This window comes from Crinia signifera, chromosome 8, assembly GCF_055691185.1.
Source record: "Crinia signifera chromosome 8, ASM5569118v1, whole genome shotgun sequence".
Classification (NCBI taxonomy): domain Eukaryota; kingdom Metazoa; phylum Chordata; class Amphibia; order Anura; family Myobatrachidae; genus Crinia; species Crinia signifera.
Genome location: NC_139224.1, coordinates 168369953 through 168397924, shown reverse-complemented (window position 1 = coordinate 168397924; position 27972 = coordinate 168369953). Strand labels below are relative to the sequence as shown.

General features: G+C 45.9%; 1 protein-coding gene across 1 annotated transcript; it reads left to right on the top strand.

Annotated features, from left to right (window-relative positions):
- Positions 1 to 7520: 7520 nt before the first annotated feature.
- On the top strand, positions 7521 to 27651 carry RPE65 (retinoid isomerohydrolase RPE65). Its single transcript, XM_083157722.1, is given in 15 exon segments — positions 7521 to 7960; positions 11965 to 12047; positions 12578 to 12728; positions 14666 to 14773; positions 14854 to 14995; positions 16269 to 16416; positions 17625 to 17706; positions 18367 to 18499; positions 19126 to 19265; positions 19445 to 19574; positions 21168 to 21282; positions 24233 to 24327; positions 26295 to 26406; positions 27191 to 27309; positions 27312 to 27651. Coding segments are annotated over 15 exon segments (1863 nt in total). The 5' UTR covers positions 7521 to 7949; the 3' UTR covers positions 27606 to 27651.
- The last annotated feature ends 321 nt before the right edge of the window (positions 27652 to 27972 follow it).

Sequence of the window (27972 nt, the reverse complement as noted above, 5' to 3'; positions counted from 1 at the left end):
TATAGTGGAGATATTGATTTGTGCTGACCTCTTTGAAAAATGTACTGGTACTTATGGCACTTTCATAAATTTCCAGGGTGAGATCCAAATAATCAATGCGGTTCTTGTGATAAGTATGGGTGAAAGTTAAATTGAAATTATTAGTGTTAAGGTGTTCAACAAAAGATAAAGCAGAATTGTGATCCCCATCCCAAATAATAAAAAGATCATCAATGTAACGGCCATAGAGGACCAGGTTCGCCCCAAAGGGCCCCCCCCCAAATGAGGGAGTCCTCTACCTCCCCCATATAGAGGTTGGCGTAGCTGGGGGCGAATCTGGTCCCCATGGCCGTTCCCATCACCTGAAGATAGAAAGTGTCATTAAATAAAAAATAGTTGTGCTGGAGAATAAATAAAATACAGTCTGTGAGAAATTTTTGGTGTTCATCCCCCAGGTCCCCATCTTTAAATAATTTGTTAGAAATTGATTGAACGCCCAATAAATGGGGTATGTTCGTATAAAGACTCTGTACGTCTAATGTGAGGAAAGCGAAACTGTCTTTCCACTGTATGTTTTAAATTTTTTGTAAAAAATGAGTAGAGTCTTTGATGTGGGACCTGAGGGACGAAACCCGGGGTTGGAGGAAGGAATCCACGTAAAATGATAAATTAGAAGAAAGTGAATCAATACCCGAAATAATAGGACGACCAGGGGGTGAAGAAAGTGATTTATGTATTTTGGGTAAGTGATAATAAATGGGAGTGAGGGGGTGTGAATTATAGAGGAACCGGAATTCTTGTTTGGATATAATCCCATTGGTTAGGGCATTTTCAAGTAAACCTAAAAGTTCAACCTGAAAGGAGGCTGTGGGGTCTCGGCCAAGTTTCTGGTAAAAGATGGTATCGTCTAATTGACGATTGGCCTCGTGGACATAGTCAACGCGATCCTGAATGACGAGACCCCCCCCCCTTATCTGCCTCTTTGATCACTATTGTAGTATCTTTTGTGAGCTTCTTGAGTGCTTTAAGTTCCCAAGTACTAAGGTTAGCAGTTCTCTTGGTGTTCTTTTCAGTCTCTTTACAAAGATCTTTAAAGTCTCCTAAAGTTGTCCTGTAGAAACTTTCTATGCTACTACCCTTGGTTTTAATGGGGAAAAACTCTGATTGAATTTTAAATGGTTTTTTGATGTCATAAATTTTCTGAGGGGAATTGGATTCTCCCATAAGTTCAGTCAGGTCATCCAAAGCCTGCATGTCTTCGGAGTCTAATAAAATAGGTGCTGATAGTGGATCATTGTTTTTCTTTAATTTTTGTTGGGCGAAATAGCGTTTCCTGCAAAGGGTTCTTATATATCTATTAAGCTCAATGAACAAGTCAAAAATATTTGGACTTTTAGAGGGGGCAAATTTTAAGCCCCGTTTTAGAAGGGAAATTTCTGTTTCTGACAATTTTTTGGAAGAAAGGTTAAAAATATTGGAGGGCTTATTAGCGTTTTTATTCCTAGTAATTATCTTCCTCCTCTTGAGTTGTACCTTTCTACCACCCCGTCTTCCTCGTAACTTGAATTTCTTCTTCTTTTGGGGGTCCCTAGATGTCTTTCCCTCCTCAGTTCTGGGCTGTATTGTTTTTTCCTTGATGGAGGGTCTAAAAAAACCTCTGGTTCGTTTGTGTTTTTTTCTCTATGTAAGAGGGAATTATCTTTGGGTCTAGCCCCTTGTTCAATGTTACTCGTGGGGATATTATTCCTATCAGAGCGAGTATCATTAGCTCTTGGCTGTGACGGATAGAAAGTCCTTGTGGATCGGGACCGTTCTTCCTTTCTGTTATTATAGCTATATTTCCTATATGGTTTATTATTATAGGTTTTGTAAGTATCTCTAAAGTTGGAGGATCTATCTCTTTGAGAAGTTTCTTCGGTTTGGGGGTTTTTTTGGACTTTGTATGTCCTAACTGTCCCTGTTTGGTAATCATCCAAATCTCTCTTAAACTTTTTACATTTAGTTTCCATAAGTATTTGTTCAAATTTTGAAACTCTATCCATAACCAGGTCGTCTCTTTCTTTGAATTCCCTAGTGTTTATGGAGGGCTCGGGTTTAGTTCTCAGAGCCTCGATGTCTGTTTCTGCCTTTTTTGTTTTTTCTTTCCTGAATTTAATCACTATTTCCATCAGGGCTAAGGAACAGGTGTCTAGGGTTTTGTCCCATTCATCTTGATAACGTGTTTCACCCTGGAATATGGATGGCTTGAATAGCCTTAGGCCCCTAGGGATCATTTTTTTGTCAACATATTTTTGGAGATTGACACTGTCTAACCAGTGTCTCATCTTCAATTTAAGTAGGTTCTCCAACTCATAAAAATCATCCTTTAAATTATTTTCAACATTTCTATGGTCCCCATCAGGGGGTAATTCCTATTTAGTAAAATACATTTGCCTCCTGTTCATTCTCTCTTCAAATTTCACGAAACATCCCATCACTGCAGCCCAATAAAAAACTCAAGGCAATAGAAAAATGGATGGTTGGAAGGCCAACCTATTAGGCGCCTATGGTGGGATGTTTAGTGGAGCTGCTACTAGGGAAGGGGTTGAGAGCCCCTAGAGAAAAGCAAAAGATACAGGAAAATAGTAGCGCTAGACAGAATCTAATAAAAAATACACGAAATTTAATAAACACACTAAAAAAGCACAAGAATTGAAATAATTAATAATGCATATGCAATAGCTTGGCACCTATTAGAATTAGTGGGTATGTCCATTCCTAGTACACTGCCATAAAAATGGATCCAATAATGTCCAGAATGCAAAGTGGGTATAGTTACCGCAGGGTAATGTCCGACAAGAAGATGTTTTAATCCTGGATGAGGAAAAGCAAATGCTGGGATCTTCAGGTGGTCGGTTTGGAGTCCCGAATATTGATGCGGAAATTGAAGTACCAAAGTGATCTATTCTGGAGGCGGCTGGTCTGGACCAAGTAGTAACGATGTTTAGCTGGAAAGGTGCCAAGGGGTCTGCTCCTGACGCGTTTCGCTGTATCAAGGTACAGCTTTATCAAAGGAATGCTGTTGTGGCTTGTGGTATGGGTTTATATACCCTACTCTTAATGAGTAATCAGATACACTTGTGCTTGTCACTTTCATAAAATATACACATAAAAACGATAGAGAGATGAACAAGGAGGCAAAATAAAATGACTTAAGGTAGACAGTCGTATGGTCGACAGTTAAAAGGTCAACATGAAAAAGGTTGACATGAACTTTTGTACTAAATTTTCAGCCATAACTGAAGTTGTGACACCCTCCCATCCAAAGTTATATCCCAAAAATTATCATTTTTAACAGAACGTTCTTGTAACATCATGGGGCATACAGAAAGTTTAGATCAGTCCTGTCTTTAATATTGGGATGTGTTAGGTCTAAGGTATTGTGTTTTTTTTACTTTCTTTATTAAAAATTCACTTGGCCTTGATAATTTGCTAGATTGTAAGCTCCTCCGAGCAGGGCCCTCTTCCCTCCTGTTGTTAAAGCCCTCTTCTCTTCACATGTCACTCACAGCTCTCCTATACTCCAACACTCAGTGACCATCTTTGTCCGCATCCTCATCTCCATCATTGGCCTCAAGCCTCTAATAGTATGTTGATCTAGTCCTCACTACTTATATTTAAGCTGTAATGTGTATTGATCTGTGGCGCTCTTTATTTGTACTGTATTTTTGTTATTTATTCAATGTTATGCCAAGTTGTGTCTCCCTGTATTGTTCCTTTGTACGGTGCTGCAAAACACTTGTGGCGCCTTATAAATAAAATTATAATAATATGCAAATACTTGGCCCCTGTGTTTCTTTTCTGCTTTCATTTATAAATAGTTACAATAAGGGTGGTGGTTTGATATGCGGAGATTATTCGGAGGTAGGAGGTTATCACAGGACAGAGCTGCTACATTCCATGTACTTATATGATTTTTCTATGTTACATAATATGTTTCAGTAGTTTTGCATAACACATAAACCGGTTTTCTTAATAGATTTGCTTAATCTTTAATGTTTAAGAATGTGCTCTACAAATGTTACACTTTGCAGTGGGACGTGCAAGGAGATATTAATGTTTAATAATCGCTGTCCCGGCTCCGCTACAGTGAAGTTGGTTTAACCCTACTGAGGACATAGAGATGTTTTTGTTTGGTTGGGTGTTTGTTTCACAAGTTCTGTATCGCCTGATAAAATGCAGCTACGGGGATGGATGTAATCTTATTACGGAGTGTTCTGGGACAAAGGTCTCTCAGCATAACAATAAGACCCATTAATCCAGTTATAAAATTCCATAACAATGTTTTACACTGTCGTCCGGAACAAATCTGTAATTCCACACTGTATAACACTCTGTTCTGTCCCTGTACTTTCTGGTTATGTCTCGGCTAAATTCTACAAATGGGTAAGAGATTCAGTAGCATTCTCGTCTTTTGAAAATTGTTATCCGGCCTTGGGAAGGGGAGTAAAACCAATTTTTTTTATTTTTTTATATCAAATTTAAAAAAAATCTTCTTTATTACATACAACTCGATTGGTTTTAAAGGATAATTCCATTATTTAATATTGACTGCCCCCTTACACTAATAATGGTTGTCTATTATCTGGATTCCCCCTCTTCTGTACTGTGTTAAGTGCCAGAAGTCATGGGATAAGTGCAGCATCTCGATGTGGTTCACGTCAGGCGCACGTAGTGCTCGCACCATTTGGCAGAAATCTTTGAAATGCTCCTCTAATCAATCATGGAGAACTTGGGACCTGCTAAAATATTCTATTGTTGTGGTGGTAGTCCATGAAGGCCTGCAAATGGTCAAGCTATGCAATATGGCGGTTACAGGTCAATGATTTGTTCAGGCGGACCCAACCCATGGCAGGTAAACACACCCCACACCATTATCGAATCACCGCCAACCTACATGGTGCTTTGCTGACAAATGGGGTCGATGGGATCTGGACCATACCCAAGCCTTACCATAAGCCTGAAACCACACCATATGTTGCCAGTCCTCTAGGGTCAAATTTGCAAAGTCTAAGCCCAGAAAATGTGCTGTATCTGGTGTCATAGTTTCAACAGGGGTAGGTCTTCTCCCATATTCCATGGAAGCTAAAGAATGCTGGACTAACCTGCTGGATATGTGACTGGTACCTCCTGCTTTCAAAGTTGGTGAGAAACGAGCCCAACCCAATGTAGGCTATATAGGGCCTAAATGCTCATCAGCATAAAATATATATATATATATATATAAGGTGTGTGCAGTCAGTTTCTGGATGCACAAAAAAGTTTTATATTTACAAAGAAGGTGAATGTTCTATTTACCAGAGGAGTCTATGCAACGTATGTCTTCTACATGTTGGATGACTGTCTCCCTGACTCAAGACTAATACCACACATCTTGTGCTTGATTTGTGGGTACACATAGAAGTTGTAGGTCTGGACTGTATGGTGGATGATCCTGAATTCGGACATAAAAATCCACCGCTTTTTGCTGGACTTGTGAGTAGGTGTAGTGCCGTGATGAAGAACACTGCGAGTGCAAGCTCTTGGATGGCACCTCACAATGACTTCCAGCAGTTGTGGCAGGCATTGGTTGGCATACCAATCCTTAGTAACGATGAGCTACTGCACAAGTGTTACAGTAACTACATGACCAGTCTTGGCCACAAAAACAACTTCAAACTGGTTTACTGGGCCAACTGTTGTTTGGTATCTGGGTCAAAACTGTAGATCCAGGATTTATAGTCATTGATGATCTCTCAGACAGAGTTTGAGCGACAGCCATTAGACCTGGCCAACATGTTGCCGCACCAAGTTCCCTGAGCCGCCTCCTGCTCATGCAAGGCTTTACTTGGTGTAACAAGAGGGATACCGATGAGATGCCTATATCCTTCTCTAAGTGGGCCTTGGATCACCCTGGCATCCACCTCAACTATGGCCCACATGGCACCAACATTGTCCTCTGTGATGGTGGACACAGATTGTCCACAGCACCCTTCGTCTTCCATGGACTGTGTCCAGCACCAAAATTCTGCAAACCTCTCGAACATGGTGGCTCAGGACAGTTCCTCCTCCCAAAAAGTAGCTTGCAGTCGGTCAAAACTCTTCAGCTGTGGGAGACAACTCTTGTAGCCATAGAAGATCTTGGCTCTCCAGTGTCCTCTGCTGAGCTCCATAATAACTTTGTGTATGTAGAGAACATGCTGATTTTCAGTGTGCAGAGGTGCTTATATACAGTTTTGTGCTCTGACATTTTACATGCACTTTAGTCTCAGATGACCTTCCACAACCCGATTGTGTCTTATTCACTTGTGCACTGCACTTCCGGGAACATATTGTACAAGTGCCACATATCAATAAATTGTCACAGTCTCCTGGTGAGTCCTAGTCACATTGTAACCAAGTTGGTCTACACCAAAAAAAAAGTGAAAAATCCATGTCAACCTTTCGCGTGTTGACCATGTGGACCTTTAGCCTTCTGTTTACCTATTGTATGTTGACCGTTTCCTGGTGTTGACCACTAACCTAGTTACGGTCGACCTAGATATTGTTGACCCAGGGACCGTGTACCATGCTGTGTGTTCTATTCAGCGTTTCCGGGGCAAAATGTCTGCGGACACTTCTGGTTCCGCTAGGTGGAGTGAAAGATGGCCGCGGACACTTCCATTCTGCAGGAAGTACTAAGTGGAACACACAGCACTTCCGGTTTGGCTGGAAATTGCGGGAAAGTCCGCAAATTTGAGACTAGGATGGCTCTACCCCACTTAATTTCTTGTACAAGGGGTATACAATATGTGCCTTTGACTGCGCATATATCCTCACCTGAAGAAGGAACTTTTTCTGAAACGCGTTGTCCGGACTTACAGGTGGAAGAGATCTGATACTTCCTGTTGGACAAGCCTGCTTGGTGCCGAGCTGACCATTCTATTATTATCCCAAACGCCCACCGCAACCACCTTTTGGTGAGGTCCAGATTTCCCTCCCTCCACTGTTATACTGTACATGTGTCCCTATTTTTCATGTCTCTCGGTACACGGGTCATTTGATTGTTTTACATGTGTGTTTTTAATCAATTGATTTAACCCATCATATTGGGTACTTACTTTAGTGCATCCTATTGTGCGCCCTGCATGTCTTATTTTTGGAGACGGACTCCCGACAGAGTTGCAGCGATCTGGCGACTCACTAATACCAGGCACCTAGCGCTACATAGCGTATTGAGGCTGGGTGTATATGGGGCCAGATTCGCTAAGCTTCAAAAGTGATAAAATGGAGAGTGATAAACAGCCAGCCAATCAGCTCCTGTCTGGCATATTTCAAACACAGCCTGTGACATGGCAGGTAGGAGCTGATTGGCTGGCTGTTTATCACTCTCCATTTTATCACTTTTGAAGCTCAGAGAATCTAGCCCTTGGTGAGAACATTTATTCTTCTTTCGTGTTGCTGATTTTTTTTTCTAATCCAAGGTCATTCCGACTTTGTTCACCCTACGGGCTGCATCGGAATGCATGAATCTACATGCGATGCATCACGCAGGGAAGAAGACCGTCTCTCTGTTTCCCATTGTACAATGGAACCCAATGGATTGGCCACTGATGAAGACAGTGAGCAATTAGAATGTGAAAACCCTTTTTCTGGCTGCGTGACTGAATTCTTTCCTGTGATTCCTTTTGTTAATCCCACTGTTGCTCTGAAAGGATTTAGAACTAAATTTTTTTTTTTTCAAAGAGTCTCCTTGTGCGGAGGGCAAAGTCCTGCAGACTCAATGGAGGAAAAGTGCTTCAGAGAATTCCAGTCCTGAAAGAGGGTTCTGTTCACCGTCTCCCTGCTGATTGGCCGCGGTGTCTTCCTAAGAAGATTATGTCCTCGTAACCATTAAATGTCTCTATAAATAACAGGAGACTACAGCTCGGCGATCTTACCCTGGGAGCGGCTGGTGGTGTGAAGGACTCAACATGACTAATCAGTAAGTATGGGGCATGGTAAGGGTGGCGGGTGTTACATGTAGATCCATACCATGTAACAGATGTCTCTTATCAGCGGCCCGCATCTCCTGACACCGAGCAAATTATTAATATTATTATCGTTTATTTATATGGCGCCACAAGGGTTCCACAGCGCCTGACAATACATAGATGTGTGAAAAACGAGAAAATAATAATGAAGTACAGTACAAGGCAATTTAGGACAAGTACATGGTAAATAAAGAGAATTCCATCAGGGGACAGGACACTGAAGCAATTATCACGGTGGCAGAGAAATATTCTAGGACAAGCACATGAGGAGAGAGGGCCCTGCTTGTGAGAGCTTACATTACAGAGAACTTACCAGTGGAAATTGATAACTGTAATGTTAAAGACTGGGTTTGAAAAATGACAGGAGCTGATTGGATGCTGCATTATCATTTTCTACTTTATCACTTCACCAAATTAAATCTGACCCTGTATGTGCAGATCTCAGGATATATGGATTAGCTAAAATAGGTGAAGGTAATGCTGCTTTTAAGGGGCCCAGAGGTGAGAGGGGCCACCTTCCCTGTCACAGTTACATGTGTTATATACAGAGGTGTAGCTACCATAGGTGCAGGGAGTGCAGCTGCTATGGGGCCTAGAGCTGAGAGGGGCCACCTTCCCTGTCACAGTTACATGTGTTATATACAGGGTGTAGCTACCATAGGTGCAGGGAGTACGGCTGCTATGGGGCCAGAGCTGAGAGGGGCCACCTTCCCTGTCACAGTTACATGTGTTATATACAGGGTGTAGCTACCATAGGTGCAGGGAGTGCAGCTGCTATGGGGCCCAGAGCTGAGAGGGGCCACCTTCCCTGTCACAGTTACATGTGTTATATACAGGGTGTAGCTACCATAGGTGCAGGGAGTGCAGCTGCTATGGGGCCCAGAGCTGAGAGGGGCCACCTTCCCTGTCACAGTTACATGTGTTATATACAGGGTGTAGCTACCATAGGTGCATGGGGTGCAGGTGCTATGGGGCCCAGAGCTGAGAGGGGCCACCTTCCCTGTCACAGTTACATGTGTTATATACAGGGTGTAGCTACCATAGGTGCAGGGAGTGCAGCTGCTATGGGGCCCAGAGCTGAGAGGGGCCACCTTCCCTGTCACAGTTACATGTGTTATATACAGGTGTGTAGCTACCATAGGTGCAGGGAGTGCAGCTGCTATGGGGCCCAGAGCTGAGAGGGGCCACCTTCCCTGTCACAGTTACATGTGTTATATACAGGGGTGTAGCTACCATAGGTGCAGGGAGTGCAGCTGCTATGGGGCCTAGAGCTGAGAGGGGCCACCTTCCCTGTCACAGTTACATGTGTTATATACAGGGTGTAGCTACCATAGGTGCATGGGGTGCAGGTGCTATGGGGCCCAGAGCTGAGAGGGGCCACCTTCCCTGTCACAGTTACATGTGTTATATACAGGGTGTAGCTACCATAGGTGCAGGGAGTGCAGCTGCTATGGGGCCCAGAGCTGAGAGGGGCCACCTTCCCTGTCACAGTTACATGTGTTATATACAGGGTGTAGCTACCATAGGTGCAGGGAGTACGGCTGCTATGGGGCCAGAGCTGAGAGGGGCCACCTTCCCTGTCACAGTTACATGTGTTATATACAGGGTGTAGCTACCATAGGTGCAGGGAGTGCAGCTGCTATGGGGCCCAGAGCTGAGAGGGGCCACCTTCCCTGTCACAGTTACATGTGTTATATACAGGGTGTAGCTACCATAGGTGCAGGGAGTGCAGCTGCTATGGGGCCCAGAGCTGAGAGGGGCCACCTTCCCTGTCACAGTTACATGTGTTATATACAGGGTGTAGCTACCATAGGTGCATGGGGTGCAGGTGCTATGGGGCCCAGAGCTGAAAGGGGCCACCTTCCCTGTCACAGTTACATGTGTTATATACAGGGTGTAGCTACCATAGGTGCAGGGAGTGCAGCTGCTATGGGGCCCAGAGCTGAGAGGGGCCACCTTCCCTGTCACAGTTACATGTGTTATATACAGGTGTGTAGCTACCATAGGTGCAGGGAGTGCAGCTGCTATGGGGCCCAGAGCTGAGAGGGGCCACCTTCCCTGTCACAGTTACATGTGTTATATACAGGGGTGTAGCTACCATAGGTGCAGGGAGTGCAGCTGCTATGGGGCCTAGAGCTGAGAGGGGCCACCTTCCCTGTCACAGTTACATGTGTTATATACAGGGTGTAGCTACCATAGGTGCAGGGAGTGCAGCTGCTATGTGACCAGAGCTGAGAGGGGCCACCTTCCCTGTCACAGCTACATGTGTTATATACCGGGGTGTAGTTACCATAGGTGCAGGGAGTGCAGCTGCTATGGGCCCAGAGCTGAGAGGGGCCACCTTCCCTGTCACAGTTACATGTGTAATATACAGGGTGTAACTACCATAGGTGCAGGGGGTGCAGCTGCTATGGGGCCCAGAGCTGAGGGGGGCCACCTTCTCTGTCACAATTACATGTGTTATATACAGGGTGTAGCTACCATAGGTGCAGGGAGTGCAGCTGCTATGGGGCCCAAAGCTGAGAGGGGCCACCTTCCCTGTCACAGTTACATGTGTTATATACAGGGTGTAGCTACCATAGGTGCAGGGAGTGCAGCTGCTATGGGGCCCAGAGCTGAGAGGGGCCACCTTCCCTGTCACAGTTACATGTGTTATATACAGGGTGTAGCTACCATAAGTGCAGGGAGTACAGCTGCTATGGGGCCCAGAGCTGAGAGGGGCCACCTTCTCTGTCACAATTACATGTGTTATATATACAGGGTGTAACTACCATGGGTGCAGGAAGTGCAGCTGCTATGGGGCACAGAGCTGAGAGGGGCCACCTTCTCTGTCACAATTACATGTGTTATACACAGGGGTGTAGCTACCATAGTTGCAGGAGGTGCAGCTGCTATGGGGCCCAGAGCTGAGGGGGGCCACCTTCCCTGTCACAGTTACACATGTAATATCATGTTTTTCACCATTGATAGATACTGTAAATGAACCAGAGCACTATTATGGGGCATAACATTAACACCTACTGGCGAGAGGTGAATCTCTAGAAGTTTTGAGATGTGGCCCCTTCACCGTGTAGCTATGGGGCCCACAAAATTCCGGCTGTGATCCTGCATAAAATAACACATATGCTGATTTAATAACTGAGGTTTACATTGGGTTTGACAAAAATTGTGTTATTGCTCTGCAATAGATATGAAAAAAGACAAATGCTATATCTATCTATATATAAAGTGGGTTAACCTCCGTAGTGCGCTAATACTGAAAAGACAGCGCCTCCTCCGATAAGGTTCTGTTAGTAAAGGCCTGGGGTGTACAGAGATACAAAGGGGGGTTATCGGAGTGCACTAAAGTGAGTACCACCTAGCCAATTCACAATAAGTCCAAACAGCTGGTATTCCTATCAGAATTTGTACAGAGCAGTTCTTTCATCCACTTTTGAAAGAGACTCCTTTTAGGATATGTGATCCTTTATTCATAAAGCCCAACGCGTTTCGTCGCACAGGACTTCGTCAGGGATATAGGCTACAAGTGGTACAGATAAAAACAGGATATAAATGTTTGTACAGAAGCACCGTACATAAATCACATTATATTTCATTTAAAAGGGTATGGAAAATACATACCAATAGTTTACTTAAAATCTCGACCAGATAGATGTGATATTCACATCTATCTGGTCGAGATTTTGGGAACATTTCCAAGAACAAATCTAAGTCTGGGGACGTTCCTGTTCATGTCATACACTTGGTGGCCATGAGATTGGTTGGGCGAGTGTCTTCGCATTCTGGCACTGGAGTTGCCTTCAGAGAATTGTTTGGCCAAGCAGTAGTATCCCACTACCCCAACCAAATCTCCTCCTACCCCCTTCACCCATGCACTGTAGGATTCCTGTGGGAACCCCAGGTGGGCTCAGCGTGGAGACCAGATAGTGACTCTGTCACCTGATTTATTTTGCAGTGTGGAACATCCGGCTGGCGGCTACAAGAAGCTGTTTGAGACGGTGGAGGAGTTGGCTACCCCGATGAGCGTCCACGTCACAGGTTAGGTCATTGGCTTCAGTTGGCGGTCCTCATGGTGATCGGGGAATCTTTCCTTCCATGCGCTTTATTAAGGGGCCACCACTTAATGATCATAGAAATAATATGACGATGGAACCCGCGTAACCACCAGTGATATTCAATGTAAACAGTGTCTGACCCAGGTTCTGTGTCCATGGGGGTACCACCAAGTCTTCCTATACCAACATGAAGGATACCTATGAGGAGACGTATTTGTTGTACTTGATGCAGGTGGCAGCTGTAGAACATCTAAGATGCCACCTCCGCACTTTTACTTTAGGGCTGAAAAGTGGCATTGGTGGCAGTGTGGGGTGGGGGTCAGTAGATTAATGTTTTGCCTGGGGTGCCGATAAGCCTTACACCGGCCCTGGTCCTAATAACACCAATCTGTAACCTATCCGGGACAGCAGCTATCCTATAACGCACTGTATATTGCTTGGCCGCCATTGGCACCCGTGGCACCCCTCTCCTGTGATTCTCCTGATTATCGTGTCTCCTTCTTCCTCGGGCAGGGCGGTTACCCACGTGGCTGTCCGGCAGCCTCCTGAGATGCGGCCCGGGGCTGTTCGAGGTTGGCACGGAGCAGTTCTACCACCTGTTTGATGGACAAGCCCTGCTGCACAAGTTTGAGATCAGAGAGGGGAACGTCACTTATCACCGGAGGTGCGTGTGACATTGGCGTCTTCCTGTGTTTGTCATTAATGCCACCACTTACCTGTGCCCCCAATTTACGCAGCACTGTACAGAGTACGGGGTATATTTACTAAGGTATTGGTTTTTAAAGCTGGAAATGTCGCTCATGGCAACCAATCAGATCCCACTTGTTTATCTAGCACCTTCTAGAAGATAATAGCTAGGATCTTATTGGTTACTAAGGGCAACATCTCCAGTTACCACAGTATTTATCTTTGCTGCAACCTGGGCTCATAGGGGTTGATGTATCAAGCAGTGGAGAAGGGGGTGAGTGCTCGCGCTGAATACCTCTTGTGGCGAGGGGGCTGCTGGGCTGGAGTGGTCCAGACTCCCAGAAATACAATATGATCGCAGGTGGGTAGCCTAGCGCTCACCTCTTATGTAACCCAGTGGTGTATGCGGCAGATATATGTAAAGAAAAGAAAAGAAACGTGATGTTCCTTTAAGAGGTTTATTAATATACAAGGTAAATGTGCAATAAAATGTGCAATATATCACCATCTATCCACCCAGGAGCTGCTATTAGGTGGTGATTTTAGCAGACTGGATGGCAAGGGGGGCTGAGGTATTGCTATGGGGGTGGTGGGGGGTATAGCACCTGTGATAATGTCTCACAGGGAACTGGGTGGATGAGGGGTGGGAGGCAGTGTTTAAGCCGTGCAAGTAAGCAGAGTACTTGGGTGGTATGCTCTGGCTGTCACTGTCCGTGGGGAGATGCAGGAGATGCAGGAGATGAAAGCATAAGTCACTGAAAACAGTGTCCGGTGAAAGCAGTCAGTTCGTGAGGTCAAGGTGAGAGGGTGAGTGTCGCCGGGTGTTGGCGTCCCAAACCACCCGGTGATACACTACACTCTTACCCGATACCTGGTCTCGTACGGTCCCTCGACGGAGATCTGTCTGCAGACTTGTGCGGGCGGGCGGCAGCTGTAGCACACCGCTCTACGGCGTCTTCCGTCACTTCCGGGTTCAGCTGTTAAGCTTGCGCCCGGAGTGTCAGAGTCAGCCGGAGCTGTGTGGTCTCGACTCCTGTTATGGAGGAGACTTGAAGATGGAGATGTGTCTGAGTGTCTGTGTCCAACGCGTTTCGGCCGCTGACGGCCGTTTCTTTTCTTTTCTTTACATATATCTGCCGCATACACCACTGGGTTACATAAGAGGTGAGCGCTAGGCTACCCACCTGCGATCATATTGTATCAAGCAGTGGAGCTGTTGCCTATAGCGACCAATCCGCTTCTAGGTAGCATTTATCAACTACACTCTATAAAATGCTTGGTAGAAGGTGTTTGGTTGCTACGGGCAACTTCTCCACGTGTACACCACTTGTAACATCCTCCCTTAGTGGTAACAGTGCAACCAAATTTAGTCATTGGGTTTACTACTGAAGGTCGACAGAGCTTAGGTCAACACATTAAAAAGGTTGACATGGCTAAGGTCGACAGGGTTGGAAGGAAGCATTAGGTCAACAATAGGACGGTTGACAGTCAAAAGGTGGACATGAATATTTACACAACCTAAGCCCAGTCGACCCAGTGCTTGTCGACACAATGCATGTCGACCTAGTGACCGTATCTCTAATGCAACAGAAAAGATTACAGCCATGGGGCCAGATGCACTAAGCTTCAAAAGTGATATAATGGAGAGTGATAAACAACCAGCCAATCAGCTCCTGCCTGACATTTTTCAAACACAGTCTGTGACATGTCAGACAGGAGCTGATTGGCTGGCTGTTTATCACTCTCCATTTTATCACTTTTGAAGCTTAGTACATCTGGCCCATGGGCTCCAGTCCCCTTCGTTGGAACTTGCCACCACTGCCTACTCAGACCAAATGACAAGCCCCCAATCTAAGCTGCAGGGTAGCACAGTGGTATGCAATGCAGTTACCCCGCCGGTGTGTCTGGCCGCAGGTTTGTGAAGACGGATGCCTACGTCAGAGCCATGACTGAGAAGAGAATCGTAATCACAGAGTTCGGCACCTTCGCTTTCCCCGATCCCTGCAAGAACATATTTTCCAGGTGAGTGAGGAGTCTGCCACGCAGGGAGCAGCGCGCTGGGCAAAACGCGTCACCGCTGAAACTCTATATTCTCTGCGCAGGTTCTTCTCCTACTTCAAAGGCATAGAGGTAACTGACAATGCCCTGGTGAACATATACCCGGTGGGCGAGGACTTCTACGCCTGCACGGAAACCAATTACATAACAAAGGTCGATCCCAAGACCCTGGAAACCATCAAAAAGGTGCGGAACGCAAGTTGCTGTTCATATATCAACCATGTATGACAGTGAGGTAGGGTTTGCCTTTCTGAATGCTTATATTGCATCATTGCCGACTAGTGATGTCACTACTTCCCAGCGCATTGATAGGCTGCACTCTCAGCCCACAAAATGGCTGCCATCACTATGTGCCAGACACTGCTACGCTTAAATAAGCCCTGGCATGTACAGATAGTGGCGGTGAGCGTTGTGTGGGCTGAACTGATGCCGTGAGAAGGCAGCAGATTGAGTTATGAGGCACAAAGTACCTCACTTCGTAGTGATGGTGTGACTAGTGCCGACACGGTAGTCATTTGATTTAAAGTATTCTAACCCTGTCGGCATTCTAACTCTAGACATTCTTTACCATCAAATTCTAATGCCGACAGTGTTTGTATGCTTTAAACCAGGCATGGCCAAACTCTAGCCCTCCAGCCGTTGTGAAACTACAAGTCCCATCATGCCTTGCCACAGTTTTGCTATTAGGGAATGATAAAACTATGGCAAGGCATGCTGGGATGTGTAGTTTCACAACAGCTGGAGTACTGCACTTTAGTATCGGGTAGGCATGCTGTGATTATTGGCACAGCGTACCGATCCCCAAGGGGTGTCCACATATCCAGCTAATTAAATATGGCCACTCTAAGAACAATTTCTCAAGGGGAGTCCATCGTTGCTATGACAGCTTGCTTATTTGTTAGACCATGGGCCTAATTCAGCCATTTTCCAGAATGCGACCGCAGTTTGAGGGGCTTGTGCACTTGTAGTGATGTCGGGGGCCGCGTTTGATGTCCGTGGCCCAGACAACTGAGGCGTGTCCACAACAATCAACATAGATTCAGGAAAAAGTCATATATCCGGCACTGACAGAGGTCTTAAATCATTAGTAATTGCTATTGTTAATTAGAAGTACAGTATGATACCTTTTTATGGATGTTTAAGACATTTTTATAAGCTATATAATAGGACACCAGTCAGTGATGCGATTTGTTTCCTAAGCTCTGCGTATTATTTGGTCACTTGAGCAGACATCGGCCCGGAGAACACAAGATACTTAATATATTTTGCATGCAGCGATTATTCTGGTAATGAGACTTATCTACAAAATTCTATACGTAATGAATCATAACACGTGATCCCCCCTCCGGGCGGGAGGCTACTCGGATAATTATATGTCATGGGAGAGGCAGAGAACATCCCTCTGTGATTCATGGTGCGGAATCCCAAATGACCTTGCTTTTTGTTATTTCACCTCTAGGTGGACCTTTGTAAATACATCTCTATCAACGGCGTCACGGCGCACCCACATATTGAAAATGACGGCACGGTTTACAATATCGGGAACTGTTTTGGAAAGAATTTCGCCATTGCTTACAATGTCGTCAAGATCCCCCCTCTGCAGGAAGGTGAGTCTTTTATCATATAGATCATGGTTCTTCAAACTGTGGCCCTCCAGATGTTGTGAAACTACAAATCCCAGCATGCCTTGCCACAGTTTTGCTATAAGGGAGTGTTAAAACTGTGGCAAGGCATGCTGGGATTTGTAGTTTCACAACATGTGGAGGGCCACAGTTTGAAGACCCATGATATAGATAGATCTGTCCGCGTAGCTATCCGGAGGGGATGCGGTCATTTGGTCTACTGCATTATGGTCGACAGTCATTAGGTCGAATCCATTAGGTCGACATGCTAAAAGGTCGACATGACTCTAGGTCGACATGGGAAAAGGTCGACATGATTCTAGTTCGAAAGGTCATTAGTTCGACAGGTCATTAGTTCGACAAGGTCATTAGTTCGACATTGTCTATGTCGACATTCACAAGGTCGACATGGAGTTTTTCACTGTTTTTTGAGCCAACATGTGCCGACAGGCGGTATTTCATGCCCTACCATCCACTAGGGCGTGGTGGGAGAATAAAATAGTGTGCCGAGCGTAGCGAGGCACCGTGCCCGACGCATAGCGAGCGCAGCGAGCGATGCGAGGGGATGCAGTGCACTTTAAACTGTGTCCATGTCGACTGTGTTGACATTCAGGTAAAAAAACAGTGAAAAACCCCATGTCGACCTTGTGAATGTCGACATAGACAATGTCGAACTAATGACCTTGTCGAACTAATGACCTGTCGAACTAATGACCTTTCGACCTAGAATCATGTCGACCTTTTCCCATGTCGACCTAGAGTCATGTCGACCTTTTAGCATGTCGACCTAATGGATTCGACCTAATGACTTTCGACCATAATGCAATAGACCAAATGATCCCAATCCGTCCCATCATGCCTTGCTACAGTTTAGCTATAAGGGAATGCTAAAACTATGGCAAGGCATGCTGGGATGTGTAGTTTCACAACAGTTAGCGTTCCACAATTTGGCCATACCTGGTCTAGATAGTCAATCGGTCAACACCAAACGTAGCCACTACTGCCTGGGTATCTGCCGGGAAATTTCCGTCATCAGCCTACAGAAATATATTACCGATTTATATTCCTTTAACGTTTCCGAAGCTTGCTGGAAGCAGTAGTTCTCTCCGCTCGCTCCCTTTTCAGCTCCGAAATAGTTGTTCTTCGAAACGTCGTTATAAGGAGATCCTATTAATCCTTGTTTTGTGTTGCAGACAAGGAAGATCCAATAACAAAGGCCCAGGTGGTTGTCCAGTTTCCGTGTAGTGACCGGTTCACCCCGTCCTACGTGCACAGGTAACAGGCCGTAGTCTTTGGGGGCGATATTTACCTGTGGCGGTCTCTGTTGTTATCCCCAAAAAATAAAAGTACTTTTATTAAAAGAAAAACCTTAACATCCAAAACCAAGTGCCTCGTCTATATCACGGTCATCGTCTTCGTTATATATTTCCCACGATACACTTCCTGTTACCACTGAAGAATGACAGGGCAAAGGTCGACACAGACAAACGGTCAACATGCCTAAGGCCTGTCAACCTTCTGCAGTCGACCCAATGTATGTTGACATTCATGTGTCGACCTAGTGACCATGTCCCCCCCTGTTACTGTCATGTGGGGTCAACAAACAAGGCCACCAAAAAAAATTGTCCTTTTTACGCTTACATGGGTGCGTTAGTACATTGAAGCACATATGACTTTCCCATTTATTTCAATAGCCCATTCATTGAGATGGGACTTGCAATGGGCAGTAACTCCATTTAATAGACTGGGGGCAATAAAGAGACTATGGGGTCCCCGGAGTGGTCACTAAGGCTCTTGTCTATTATAAGGGCATAGTAGAATAATGGATTAGAATTCACCCCTCTGTTCTAATATAAAACGTTTTACTTTCATTCCCTCTATAATGGTAAATTCCTCAGTCTCTGTAATGTAACCCGGGCATCGCCTCTCTTCCAGCTTCGGGATGACTCCAAATTATTTAGTTTTCGTAGAACAACCTGTGAAGATTAATCTCTTCAAGTTCCTGTCGGCCTGGAGCATCTGGGGAGCCAATTACATGGATTGCTTCGAGTCTCACGAGACAATGGGGGTGAGATGAAACTCTGCCATCTCCTCTCTCGTACGCTCTCTCCATCCCCTCGTACTGCATTGCTATTATACACAGGTGTGCAATATGTGGTCCAACACCCCAGAGGGCCACAGGATTGTTATTTTGGGGTCCCCATGCCATGGGATAAGCAGTAGGTACAACTGAGAACCATTTCCTTTTGGTGTTTTTTTTGGGTTCCTCAATAACAATCACAGCACCATGTAATGTACAAATGTCATGATTGACAGGCGCTGGGCATTTGGGGGCGTAACTTGCATTTTCTGGTAGTGCCGTTAGGGGGGGACTGGGAGAGACACTGACATCATCATGGGTCCGGGGGGGGGGGGGGGGGGTGGGATACGGTACACTTATACAGCCTGAAGCATGGTGAGCGGATATGGTACACTTATACAGTGTGTCCATGTCGACCTATTTCGACATAGACATCTCTTTTTGACATGTCGACCGTTTAAATGTTGGCATTTTGAACATGTCGGTATTTTGATTGTCTGTCAATGCTCTTCGTGATTTTGAATGTCGGGAAGTCATATTGAACCGCCGATAACAGCGTAGGATATTGTCCTGCCCAGTCCCACGATAAATGTGTTCCTGATTCCTCTGTACAGGTGTGGATGCACGTCGCTGAGAAACACACAGGAGAATATCTCAACATCAAGTTCAGAACATCAGCCTTTAACATCTTCCACCACATTAACACCTACGAAGACAACGGCTACCTTATTGTGGACCTGTGCTGCTGGAAGGGGTGAGGGCATTTATGTAATTATCCCGGAATGTTATATTGGACACGCACGCGCCAAGTAAACCTGAGGAATACAGGCGCAGGATGTGCGTGGGCTCTTGCAAATGCATTTATTGTTGCATGCAGGGTAAATAATGTCTGATTTTGCATGTAGCCTACAAACTTTCTCTGGTTTTTTGCAGCTTTGAATTCATCTACAATTACCTGTACCTGGCCAATCTGCGCGAGAACTGGGAGGAAGTAAAAAAATTGGCGGAGAAAGCGCCTCAGCCCGAAGTGCGCAGATACATCCTGCCGCTTGATATCCAGAAGGTAAAGTAACCCCTGTGGTGCCTCGCTGATGATAGAACAGCAATACTGCAGTAACTGCCCGTAGAGATGTACATAGAGGTATTCCCATGGTCCACTGGGTGCAGTGTGTGCGGTACATACGGGCTCCTAGGTGCAGGGGGCCCCTCAATGCCCAGCCTACACCCATGTGATTATACTCCCCTCTCCGGAGTCCATATTGGCTCTGCAGCAGAGGTCAACGGTGCAGCGCCCATTTTGCCAGAGACCCAGGGCCGGATTTGTCACTAGGCCTGTGAGGCATGTGCCTACAGGCGGCACCTTTTTACGGGTGGCAGCTGTCAAGCCACTGCCAGTGACCATCCTCTGCAGTCTGCACCCTTTGAAGTTTAAAAAAAAAATATAGTGCTGCGGGCGCCGGGCAGTCGGGCGCTCCCCCTTCAACACAACAGAAGCTAGAAGTCCCTCCCGCGCTCCCACATCCCATGCGCCCCTCGCCGGGGGCTGGTGAGAGAAAGACCCTCAGCTCAGCCACTATATTACGTGCAGCCCCCTCCAGTGCTGCCACAGTCCCACGCTCACCCTGCTGCAGTTCTATCCCCGTCAATGGCGCCTCCTCAGTCCCGCGACCCCCCCCTCCAGCAGAACTGGTGCGGTGAAGCTCCCGCTGCCACCGCTCCATGCTCCCCTCACCGGTGCTGGTGAGGGGGGAGCTACTAGAGCCAGTGAGCCGCAGTCGAATTGTACCTGCTGCCACGGCTTTCAGGTACTCAGGGGTAGATTTATTAAGCTTGGTGTTAGTGATAAAGTGTCTGTTTTTTATCACCGGCCAATCAGCTCCTACCTGTTATTTTTCAAACCAAGCTGTAACTTCACAGGTAGGAGCTGATTGCCCGGTGATAAAAACCAGACACTTCATCACTTCACCGAGCTTAATAAATCTTCCCCTCAATGCCACAGTGGGGGGAGGTACAGTGCAGCCTGTACTGGTGGCGGTGGGTGGGGGCGGAGTGGTGAATATTAGGAGGAATAAGGTGTTGTCCGAAGCCTTTCATACCCCTGCACTCTGTCTCCCTCCTCCTCTCTGTCTCCCTCCTCCTCTCTGTCTCCCTCCTCCTCTCTGTCTCCCTCCTCCTCTCTGTCTCCCTCCTCCTCTCTGTCTCCCCCAGTCCCCTCTCTCTTCTCTGTCTCTCTCCTCTCTTCTGTGCTCTCTCCACCTGCCCCACCTTTCTCTAACTCTTTCTCCTCCCCTCCTGTCTCCTCTATTTCCCTCTATGTCCCTCCCCCCATTGGGGCGGCAACATTTTTTTGTGCCTATGGGTGGCCTGACCCCTAAATCCGCCCCTGCGGAGCCCTTCATATGTACAGTAGACTGTGGCACAAAAGAAAAGACTACTGAGCTGCCAGACAGAATGGGGCCCTCTCCTTTCACAAATGGCCCCTGACTGGTAACACTACAGTCATTATGGGGGAGCCCAGGTACAGATTAGATAACCGCAATGTGAGAGGACAGGGCATTACTTCCATGCTAAAATAACGGAACCAGCCTCTCCGACCTCTGTAACCAATAACCTCATTGTGACCTCTCTCTTCCAATCACCGACTCCTTTGTCCCAGAATGACGTAGGGAAGAACCTGGTGAATCTGCCGTACACCACAGCGACTGCGACACTGCGCAGTGATGACACCATCTGGCTGGAGCCAGAAGTCCTCTTCTCCGGTCCTAGACAAGGTTTGTAGATACTATGAAACGTTGTATAAATGGGTCAATTCAATTGCACTGACCATTGCCTTCCAGAATGGCCCATTGGTGGATCCCTACGTTGCTGAGTCCCCATTCCACCCATAGCGGTTTCCTGGGAAATCAGCGCTGGCAAATATGTGCTCAGCAGGGCATCGCGGCAATGCTAGGTGGCACAACAGGCTTATTTGAATTAACCCCAAAAAGTAATCCTGTTATCTGTACATAAACCCAAAGGGGGAAATTTACTAAAGGAAATTTGTAAAAAAAATAGGTGTATTTGTAACCAGAAATACACTTATTTTTGACATTAACTATGCCGAAAATACGGCAATTCGTATTCGTAATGATGTGCTATCAATACGAATACGAATTGCCGTATTTTCGGGATAGTAAATGCCAAAAATAAGTGAATTTCTGAATACAAATACACCTATTTTTTACAAATTTCCTTTAGTAAATTTCCCCCAAAGTCTCTCTTATATGTAACAGCTGACAGATTTAAATGTCCAGAAGGACTAGGGACATTTAACATTACAGTTACTTTGACGTGATACCATGCTTGTGCTCTCTGTTATCAGCTTATAATATTTGCCTTTTTTAAGCTGTCCAAATGTCCATAGTACTCAATGGGGCCAGTACTATTGGCCTAAAAGGTCTGTAATAACCTACTTGTTTAATAAGCAGAATGGGATGAGACACCTTAAAGCAGGTAACAGCTATTATATATATAAGGGAGAAGACTAGCTTTCGAAGCGTTTGCTTCGAGCGGGCTTAGCTAGCATATATGTGTGTGTGATCCAGCTCTGTAATACAGCAGCTTTTTATTTATGTTACCGCCCAATAATAGCTTTCTGCGCTGTACCAATAATAGCTGCTTTATCTTACAAGTGGTGTCGGGTAAAAAGAACAGAATTTACTTTCAGTGTTTAGATTATTTAAAACTGCATGTGCGCTGTCTGTCTGTCCACCAGGTGGCGCCATCTCTGCATGTCCACCAGGTGGCGCTGTCCTGCTGCCACAGTTTAGTCATAGGAGTAAAAGTCTCATTTTATAAGTGTAGAATTAGTTTCTGTTTGACAGCGGGAATTATCGATATTATTATTATTATTATATGGAGAGCACAATTGTTTTTTCAATAAGCTTAAGCTGGGCATACACTTTATACTTATCTGTCAGACCATCTGGCTTATGATTGCGGATCATTTTGTTGACAGTAATTAGGTCGACATGCACATGTTTGACATGGAGAAAGCGTCGACATATGAAAAGGTCAGCACTGGGTTTTTGTGTGTTATGTGTATATTTGAGCAGGTGGACCCCCATTAAGTGTCCCTCTGCGCTCCATGCTCCAGGCCAGGCGCCCAATCCGCTTCCTCTTCGCTCCGCGCTCTTTACCTTTCTCAGTCGTAGTCCACGTGGAGGGTAAACTGTGAAAAAGTTCTAAACATTAAAAACTCATGTTGACCTTTCATGCGTCGACCATTTGCTTGTGTTGACCTATTGACGGTCAACCTGATATTTGTAAACCCAAAGTCCACATCCTCTGTCCGAACTGGTATCCGGACTGGTCATAGACTGACTCATGATAGACAGTCATATGGACGACCACTAATTGTCGACAGTCTAAAGGTCGACATGCATTTTTTTACAATAAATGCAGCCGACATGTGACAACAGACGTTATTTCATGCCCTACCATCCACTAGGACGTGGAGGGAGAATACAATTGTGTGCAGAGCGAGGGGACGCGGTGCACTTAGACAGTGTCCATGTCGACCTATGTCATCATAGACACCCTAACATTAAAAACTCATGTCAACCTTTAGACCCTATCGACCTTGTGACTGTCTATCATGAGTCTATGTTTTATACCATAACCGTCTGAACTGCCTGTTGGAAGAAAAATCTGGTAATGGATCTCAGCAAACGACCGACCAGATGAACAATACATGAAAAGAAATCCTAATGATTGTATAATAGACATACTCATTATTATGGGATGCGGTCATTTGGTCTACAGCATGATGGTCGACAGTCATTAGGTCGACACCATTAGGTCGGCATGGGAAAAGGTCAACATGGGTCTAGGTCGACATGGGAAAATGTCGACATGGTTCTAGGTCGAAAGGTCATTAGTTCGACAGGTCGTTAGTTGAACAATGTCTAGGTCGACAGTCAAAAGGTCGACATGGAGTTTTTCACTGTTTTTTGAGCCGACATGTGCCGACAGGCGGTATTTCATGCCCTACCATCCACTAGGGCATGGTGGGAGAATAAAATAGTGTGTCCGAAGCATTGCAAGCGCAGCGAGCCATGCAAGGGGATGCGCTGCACTTTAAACTGTGTCCATGTCGACTGTGTTGACTTTCAGGTAAAAAAAAAAACAATGGAAAACCCCACGTCGACCGTTTGAGAGTCGATGTAGACATTGTCGAACTAATGACCTTTCGACCTATAACCATGTCGACCTAATGGTGTCGAGCTAATGACTGTCGACCATCCTGCTGTAGCCCAAACTATGCTCATTGTTATATGTTATTATTATTATATACAGACTATACTCATTATTATATGTTATTATTATTATTATATACAGACTATGCTCATTATTATATACAGGCTATACTCATTATTATGTTATTATTATTATTATTATTATTATTATTATATACAGGCTACGCTCATTGTTATATGTTATTATTATTATTATTATTATTATATACAGGCTACACTCATTATTATATGTTATTATTATTATATACAGACTATACTCATTATTATTATTACTCATTATTATATGTTGTTATTATTATTATTATTATTATTATTATTATTATATACAGACTATGCTCATTGTTATGTGTTATTATTATGTACAGACTATACTCATTATTATATGTTTTTGTTGTTATTATTATTATTATTATTATGTCACCAGCCTTTGAATTTCCACAAATAAATTACAAGCAGCACGGGGGGAAGGATTACTGCTACGCGTATGGGCTGGGACTGAACAATTTTATTCCGGACAGAGTAAGTATATTCAGATGCCGAGTATAGTTCCCCTGGCACTGTATTCCTACCATAGCCTGGTATATACTTACAGTACGCCCGGCATCATATACCCAACATGCTGTGCCTGTCTTATACCTTGTGTATTATGCCTAGCCTAAGATGGTTGGCACACACCTGGCATATTACACATGTTGTATACCTACCATATACCAAGCATAGGACACAGCATGTGGCACACCTGGCATACACCTAGCATGGCACTCCTGGCATATCACACAGCACCTGGCACACACCTAACATTGCACTTCTGGCATACTATACAGTACCTAACACATTTGGCATAATATAAAGTACTTGGCATAGCACACATCACCTGGCATACACCTAGCATGGCACTCCTGGCATAGCACACATCACCTGGCATACACCTAGCATGGCACTCCTGGCATAGCACACAGCACCTGGCATACACCTAGCATGGCACTCCTGGCATAGCACACAGTACCTGGCATACACCTAGCATGGCACTCCTGGCATAGCGCCTGGCACACACCTAACATGGCACTCCTGGCATACACCTAACATGGCACTCCTGGCATAGCACACAGCACCTGGCATACACCTAGCATGGCACTCCTGGGATAGCTCCTGGCATACACCTAGCATGGCACTCCTGGCATACACCTAACATGGCACTCCTGGCATAGCACCTGGCACACAGCTAGCATGGCACTCCTGGCATACATTTAACATGGCACTCCTGGCATAGCACCAGCCACACAGCTAGCATGGCACTCCTGGCATAGCACACAGCACCAGGCATACACCTAGCATGGCACTCCTGGCATAGCACCTGGCACATAGCTAGCATGGCACTCCTGGCACACACCTAACATGGCACTCCTGGCACACACCTAACATGGCACTTCTGGCATACACCTAACATGGCACTCCTGGCATAGCACCTGGCACACAGCTAGCATGGCACTCCTGGCATACATTTAACATGGCACTCCTGGCATAGCACCTGGCACACAGCTAGCATGGCACTCCTGGCATAGCACACAGCACCAGGCATACACCTAGCATGGCACTCCTGGCACACACCTAACATGGCACTCCTGGCACACACCTAACATGGCACTCCTGGCATACACCTAACATGGCACTCCTGGCATAGCACACAGTACCTGGCATACACCTAGCATGGCACTCCTGGCATAGCGCCTGGCACACACCTAACATGGCACTCCTGGCACACACCTAACATGGCACTCCTGGCATAGCACACACCTAACATGGCACTACTAGCATAGCACACACCTAACATGGCACTACTAGCATAGCACACACCTAACATGGCACTACTAGCATAGCACACAGCACCTGCCAATCCTGGCATACAGCCTAAAATGGCACTCCTGGCATAGCACAGAGCATCTGGCACACAACTAACATGGCACACCTGGCATACACCTAGCATGGCACTCCTGGCATAGCACACAGCACCTGGCACACACCTAACATGGCACTCCTGGCATACACCTAGCATGGCACTCCTGACATGGCACACACCTAACATGGCTTCCTGGCCTAGCACACAGCACCTGGCACACACCTAACATGGCACACACCTAACATGGCACTCCTGGCCTAGCACACAGCACCTGGCACACACCTAACATGGCACTCCTGGCATAGCACACAGCACCTGGCACACACCTAACATGGCACTCCTGGCATAGCACACAGCACCTGGCACTTCTGGCATAGCACACAGCACCTGGCACACAATTAACATGGCACACCTGGCATACACCTAGAATGGCACTCCTGGCATAGCACACAGCACCTGGCACACATCTAACATGGCACTCTGGCATACACCTAACACGGCACTCCTGGCATAGCACACATCATCTGGCATAGTATACCACACTTGAGTTACACAACTATTAATGGACATCCAACATCTTAATACTCAGCTTTCCAAACTGAACGTCAAGACCAAAGAGACCTGGGTCTGGCAGGAGCCGAACACGTACCCATCGGAGCCCATATTTGTCCCCTCCCCAGACGCCATAGACGAAGATGACGGTAAGACCAGAGGAAATGGGAAATAAACGTCTGTTTCCCCCCAGAGCAGCAACTGGCTGTGACCATATGTGGGGGAGGGACTCGACTTATGGTGATGTCACTGAGACCTGCGGGGAGCCAACAGCTTAAGCAAAAAAGAAAAGTCAAAATTACTTTGACAAATCCCACAATCTCCCTACAGCAGACTTAGATTGGCAGCTTTAAATGTGTCCATACACAATAGTTTAATATTAAATACTCTGTGCTGCTGTGAATATTCGAAGCATTTGTGTGGTTACAGCAGGCCTGGCCAACATCCAGTGGTTGTTAAATACAAGTTCCAAAATAACCTCCCACTTTAGCTGATCCGCCCATCGCTTGTGTACCTAAATCGCCACATCCATAACATCGGTCTTTACACAAGTACGATGGTAATTCAGGGTGTCCGCCGCAACTGGGCCCATTCCAATTACATTTTCATATGCAGTTGCTGGTCGCCCAAGACTGACTATTGAACCAAGTTACCCGCGGGTACATCCACTAAGATCTGCAAATGCCCATTGTGTGCCCTTGGGTGGCATAGGCAATATGACTCCGACACATGTACAAACTATAAACATTAGTTGCGTGTGTCCGCCATGGGTGCTGCGCTTGCCTCTAAATCAGGCCCTTTGACTATAGAAAATACGAGGCTGTCTTTTGTTTGCTTGATTAAAGTTGCAGATATTCTATACCGAGAATAAAGACGCTGGCGAATTACTTTATGCGGATTGTTGTCATTGACCTTTATCGCTTTGTGCTGCAGGCGTGTTACTAAGCGTAGCCATCAGCCCGGCCGTGGGACACAAGCCGTCGTTCCTCCTCATCCTGGATGCGAAGGACATGAGTGAGATCGCCAGGGCGGAGGTGGACACCATCATTCCCGTCACATTCCACGGAATGTTCAAAAAGGCCTAAATACCATCTCCCAGCGCAAGATGACGCGATGTATAAGACGGCGGCGCTTCTGTGCAACAGATCATTACATCACAGGGACTTGGTGCAGAGCCAACAGGAGAGGAGCCTGTGGTCACGTGGCCTTAGCGTACTTTCTGTGGCCGTCAGTTCGTGAACACGCACAGATGTGTGGAGAGAAGATCGTGGGATATGAAAGCTGCACATTCTCCGTCCAGTTTAGAATCTATATAATGATATGTCCTCTGATTGTAGCCAGAAAATGATGTTTATTGCTGTATTGGGGTTTGGTAATAAATCGTTTTTATATTACGCCAGTTCCCGAACGCTCATTCCCAGTTCTCCACCTAGCGATCCTCACATCCCTGAGGAACATCTTTTAGCACACAAAGGAGTCATTTGGTCTGTAGAGTGGCCTCTAGTGGTCAATGGTGGTACTTCATCTTATAGACTTATGAGGTAAAGTACCACCACTGACCATTAGAGGTCACTCAACGGATGTCATAACAGAAAGTGAAAGCCATATTTGCAGAGACACTGATCTGTTTCAAACTTGCTGCATATGGAGAGAGGGAGCTATGCAGACAGAGATTGGAGGTAGGAGCAGATAGGGACAGGGAGTGGGCAAAAAAC